General features: G+C 55.5%; 1 protein-coding gene across 4 annotated transcripts in view; it reads right to left on the bottom strand.

Annotated features, from left to right (window-relative positions):
• Positions 1 to 5,347, bottom strand: part of LOC109294753 (E3 ubiquitin-protein ligase TRIM39-like) — an 18,214-nt gene that overhangs the window by 5,129 nt on the left and 7,738 nt on the right. The window contains exons 5-8 of one of the 4 annotated variants that reach the window (XR_002096613.1): positions 5,043 to 5,155; positions 4,056 to 4,076; positions 3,290 to 3,316; positions 84 to 1,314 (exon numbers count right to left, since the gene is read on the bottom strand). Coding sequence is in view for 3 of the 4 variants with exons in the window: in XM_019513208.1 (XP_019368753.1) it covers positions 635 to 1,314; positions 3,290 to 3,316; positions 4,056 to 4,076; positions 5,043 to 5,155 (841 nt within the window). In the remaining variant the exon portion in view is untranslated. Of the gene's footprint in view, positions 1 to 7; positions 1,315 to 3,289; positions 3,317 to 4,055; positions 4,077 to 5,042; positions 5,156 to 5,347 lie in introns of those variants that run through there. The other 3 variants (XM_019513208.1, XM_019513209.1, XM_019513210.1) reach the window with 3 other exon arrangements.

Below are 5,347 nucleotides of genomic sequence, written 5' to 3'. Positions count from 1 at the left end.
GATAGCTTTATCAAATGTCAGAGCTGGGGTCCAGACACATTTACCAAAAGTAACGGTAACAGACAGCCTTCTATTAGAGAGACCTGCTGCCACCTGCCCACCCAGCTAGCAAGATCTCCCATCTGCCCCATGTACCTTCCATAGCTGGCAAATGCAGCAATCTGCAGAGCGTCAGCCACTACCTACACAACTCTTACATGAAAAAGGAAACAAGAACCAACATATCCTATAATCCCTTTGTAATGACATGTGGGTAATGCTGACCCTGTGGGGCCAAAAAACAGTCCGGCAGTGTATCATCATGGAGACAGGGACATGTGGAGCTCTGTCTTTCTCCCCCGCACCCAGCTCTCTGGGGCAGCGGCTGGCTGCAAATGAGGCCCTTCCTGTCCCAGGCCATCAGGAGGTCCCACAGACCCTGCAGCAGCAGGCAGCGGCACAGAGACTGCAATGGGGTCATATAGGCAGTCTCTGGCCCAGGACAGTGCAGGTGTTGGGGTGTAAAGGGGCTTTTATCTTGGGTTGTTCCCAGCAATCTGTGGTGCTGGCTGTTAAAGCTGCTCACACAAAACCCAAACACAGCGATGGCCAAACTGCCCCAGCCAGGAGCCAGAGAAATATGGGGGAGATGGCATCAAGAAGGGAAAGCCCCGGCTTTGCCCTGCTCCTCTGCAGGCCCCTGCCCCACTCCTGGGGGCAAAAAAGGGGCTGAGAGCTGGGCCGGAGCTGGGAGGAGATGGCCAACGCTGTGTGCGTCAGGGTCAGGGTCAGGGTCAGGGCTGGGTGAGACCGGGCAGATGGTCAAGGGACCTGCATTTGTGCCCCCGTCATTGAGACAAGGACTGAAATAAGGGCACAGGGTCCCAGAGAAGTTGTCGTTGAAGGTGAAGAGATGGGACCTGTCAGTCACATTATAAAATGAAACCTTGCCTGCCTCGTAGTCCAGGAAAACCCCCACCCGCATGGGTCTCACACGCACGGAGAGGGGAATTCTGCAAGAGGCGCTGGCCTTGTATCCCCTGTCCCGCAGCCACAAGGTCCAGTATCCATTGTCAGGTTTGCATATGATGTCCCCCTTCCTGCACACAGACTCCCTGCACACCCCCAGACCCCAGCGCCTCTTGTCTCCCACCTCCACCTCCCAGTAGTGTCTGCCACCCATGAACCTCTCAGAGCCAAGGACATTTACATAAGTATCAAATCTCTCAGGGTTGTCAGGTACATCCTGTCGTGTGCCTCCTTCTCTCACACTTTTCCGATCCTCAGACAGGATGAGGTAGGGATGAGCCGTGTCTGGGTCCAGAGTCACATCCACTGGGGAGAGAGAGTCACAGGATCAGGGCTGGGGCAGGGCTAGACCCTGCAATCAGACCGAAATTTGCCTACATCCCCAGGAATCAGCTCCCAACTTTGAAATCACTGGTGCCCAAACGGGAAATGGGGAAAACCAGAAAAAACCCCAGGAGCAGAACGGGACATTCCCGCCCAGCCTGTTTCTTCCCTGGGGCAGAGGCATGGGGGAATGAGGGGTCGGTGTTGGACCCATGGAGGGTAAGGAGAGGGGCAAGTGCCAGGGGGTAAGAGGTGGCAGCAGATCAGGCCCTGGTGGGGGGAGGGGCTAAGAGGTGCTGCGAGGGGTGGGGGTAAGAGGGGAGGATGAAGACAAGCCCTCAGAGAGGGAAGAAGTGGACTGTGGGGAGGGGAAGATGAGAGGATACGGCAAGACTCAGGGGATCTCTGCTCTGAAGTCAGGGCTAAGAGCAATTTGGTGCCCTGACTCTCCCCAAGCCCAGGCTGGGCTGCTCTGGGGGTGCCATACCCACCAGCCCTATGGGCATAGCACAACTCTCCTCCTCACCCAGCTCTGGGGACAGCCATGTCTGGGCTCAGCTGGTGGAGAGGAGAAGGCAGGGGGGCCCTGGGCAGTGGAACTAGACACTGGGGAAGCTGGGCCTGTTGATAATGAGTCTGGGGTCCAGTCCCTACTGACTGCCCCCTCCCGCTGGGAGCAGCTGCACAGGGGTAAGTGCCAGGTCACACCCATGTAATGTACCTGCTCTAGGGGTTTGCACTGGGGCAGCTGCATTGACCAACGGAGCTGGAGGAGCTGCTCTGAAAGGAAAGCACCAGCCCACAGTGCTTTGTGGCCTGGCCTTTGCCAGTCTCTGTACAGGGCATGTGTCTCTGAGAAGATCGCTGCTGACAAACTCTCGCCATTTGTCCCACACACAGATCATCCCAGTGCCAGAGGAAAGAGCAGCCCCAACTGTGCCACATAAACCCTCGCACAGACAATACCCATGAGTGCAGCTTAGAGCAGCAGCATCCCCACATGCAGGGCCGGGTCAGTGCCAGGGAGCAGACTGAGGCTGGGTCAGTGCCTGTGAGCGCTGGGAGTGAGCGTGGCACCAGCATCAGTGAGTGATGGGGCCCTTGGTCTAGCCAGCCTGGAGCAGTCAGGCTGTCCCTCAGGGTGGGAGGCCCGGCCCAGGAAGGGCTGGACGGTAGGGGCTGCACAGAGGCATTTTCCTGGGGGTTGATGAAGGGCAGCTGGTGATTTCCTTGTATCTGGTACAGCATTACCCAGAGAGGTGATAGAAGCTCTATTCTGGGAGATTTTCAAGACCCAGCTAGACAAAGCCTTGACTCAGGTAATCTAGTTGGGGATGGTCCTGCTTTGAGCAGGGGGTTGGACTAGATGTGACCTCCTGAGGTCCCTTCAACCCTCATTTTCTATGTTTCTATGAAACCGTGTAAGGTGCTCATGGGTGATGTATGGATACGTTCAGATTATGTTAGTGGTCTCAGCCATTTGCCAAGTCCCTTTCACATCTACGTGACTGCCAGGTGCAGGCCGATGTACACATGCTGGCTAATCCATGAGGGAACAGCCTGCTCTCAGATCTTTGCCATCGTTAAGGCTCATTACCTGGTTCCCAGGACCTCATTGCTTAAATTGGAGCTCTGAAACTGCCAGTCCTTGGTCAGTGTGAAGGAAAATGATCTGGCTGTGTGAGGCTCAAGACTGTACTGAGGAGAAGGGATAAGGATCCCAGCTCACTCCTGGGCCTGGGATCTCACAGGGTCCAGCCCTGCCTAGGGCCCAACAGGTACAGAGCGCACTGGCAGCAAGGGGAGAAGGCAGCAGGGACACAGTGGCTCTGGCTGGTCAGAGGGACAAGGCCCAAATTTGGGGCACTGGGACAGTGACAGAAGCAGATAAAGGAAGTGCAACTCCCCAAGGGGAGCAGTCTGGGGTCACTGACACAGAGGGGTCAAGGTCACTCACTTGCATGTGCTCGGTCTCTTCTGTATCCTGGAATTAGCCAGCAGAGAGAGAGGTGAGACTTCACACAGCAATCACTGCAGTAGTACCCAGTGCAGAGACACTGGGGCAAACCCTGCCTTCTCCACCCTGCCAAATGCTTGGGTCTGCCCAGGAGCTGGGGGCGAGGGAGAAGTGAGGGCTACAACCTTTGGCCCCAGATCTCTGCAGCAATCAGATGAGAACTAAACACCCACAATTCAGGGATTCCCAGAGGGAGGGTCCCTTCAGCAGCATGAATCCTGCCTCATCAGCCTCACCCAAAGGAGGGGGCTGTAATCCTGTCTGAGTGGGGAAATGCTGGTGTCACATCCAGGGGCACCAAGGGAGAATCAGCATCACTGTGAAGCCATCACTTCTCCATGCCCTGATGTTTGGGGTCTCAGTTCCCAGCTGTCCCTTCTCAGCAGTGTCCCCCTTGGTCTATCTGAGTCTCAGGCTGTTGTCGTCTCAGCAACACACACATCTAAGTGTCCAGAGACAGCTGTAGCCAGGCCTGCCCCTGGGCCTCCTCCCACATGGCCTGGGTTTGCACTGTCTCAGAGACAAGGATGGGAAGGGCCCCCACTCCCCCTTGTCTGTTCTGACCCATGCCCTTGTCACACATTTCCCTGCTGGTTTCTCTCCTCTGCAGACCACTTCACACCACTCAGCCTGCAGCTGGTCCATACAGAGGAACACAGGCCCATCAGTGGTTGCTCCCTCCCCTGGATTTCATCACAACTCTCACCTCTGTCCAGAGTGAGCCGCTCTGCAGGGAAAGAGAGAAAGCAGGAAATTAGTCCCCATCTGGGTCTAGATTTCATATTAGCACTGGTAGGAGTCCCAGGGCTCTTCCAAATGCTGTCATTTCCCTTAAGAGCCAATGGGGAAGGGGACTAATGCATGAGCTTCCAGGGGCACAGGGACTTAGTTGCTGTCAGTCAGACAAGCTGGAAGCCAGGACACTGAAGATCTGGCCTGAACCTGTCTGTGATAGTGTCTCTCACACCTGTCCCTCTGCTCTGGAGGGCACTCTCCCCATGACAGCTGGCTGGTGCTGCTGCAAGGTGGTCCTTTCCCCATGAAACAGCTTTCCTGGAGCTCCACAATCTGGCTACATCATTCCTGTGAGGACTCACTGGGGGTGCTCAAGGACTTCATCTCAGCCCTCCCCAGGCCCCTGCTGGCAGCTGTTTCTGTCAGTGGTCCAGGGCTGGGATTTATTCACCAGCATTTATTCACAAACTCTAGGAAGTGACCTCCCAGCTCCTTCCCTGTGCACGTCCATTCAGGCTGGGACCACTGAGTCCAGAATGCCAGCTCTAAGTGCCAGGATCTGAGCACTGGTCAGCAAACCCCAGAGGGAGAAAAAAGCAGGACAATTGATGGCAAGTGCAGATGAGAGTCTCAGGCCTATGCTGAGGTGGCCAGGACCCACATGGGAAGTAGCAAAGGTATGTGTACTCAAAATGATAAATCATATGCTCCGCTTCATTCTCCGCCTGTGCAGCCCTGGAGAGCTGGGACTCCTCCAAGGGCTTTCTCTGGATCTGGGCCCCTCTGGAGCTGGGCAAAGGGAGCTGAGCCCAGCTCTGATCCCCGTGGAATGTAAACACGCAGGCTCCAATAACACCTAATCCACCAGGACCACCTCCATCTGCCGCTCCAGCTCCACAGCTTCTCCCTCACTCTTCCCTGATACACTCAAAGAGAGAGACACGAGGGAACCCCTTACCCAGAAATCCTGTCACAGCCTCCTGGAGCTTGTTCGCACTAGGAAAATCCCAGATTCTCTTCTCCAGCTCCAGGAATTCAGGGGCTGGATGCAGAGATGTCACCTCCTCACCCCTGCAAAGAAACACATGCAATTATTCCTTTCATTCATCAACCAGAAGTTTCCCCATCCCTGAGGTCACAAAGGGAATAGGCAAGTGCTGGACCCACAAGACAGAGACTCAGCCTCATGAGCCATTCGGTGCCTGTATAATTAGCTGGTTCCCAGCCATGGGTGTAAGGTACTGGTATGGAGACTTTGGTATG

Source organism: Gavialis gangeticus, unplaced genomic scaffold (assembly GCF_001723915.1).
Source record: "Gavialis gangeticus isolate Ggan-Ray unplaced genomic scaffold, GavGan_comp1, whole genome shotgun sequence".
Lineage (NCBI taxonomy): Eukaryota > Metazoa > Chordata > Crocodylia > Gavialidae > Gavialis > Gavialis gangeticus.
This window is presented reverse-complemented; position numbering and strand designations above follow the sequence as displayed.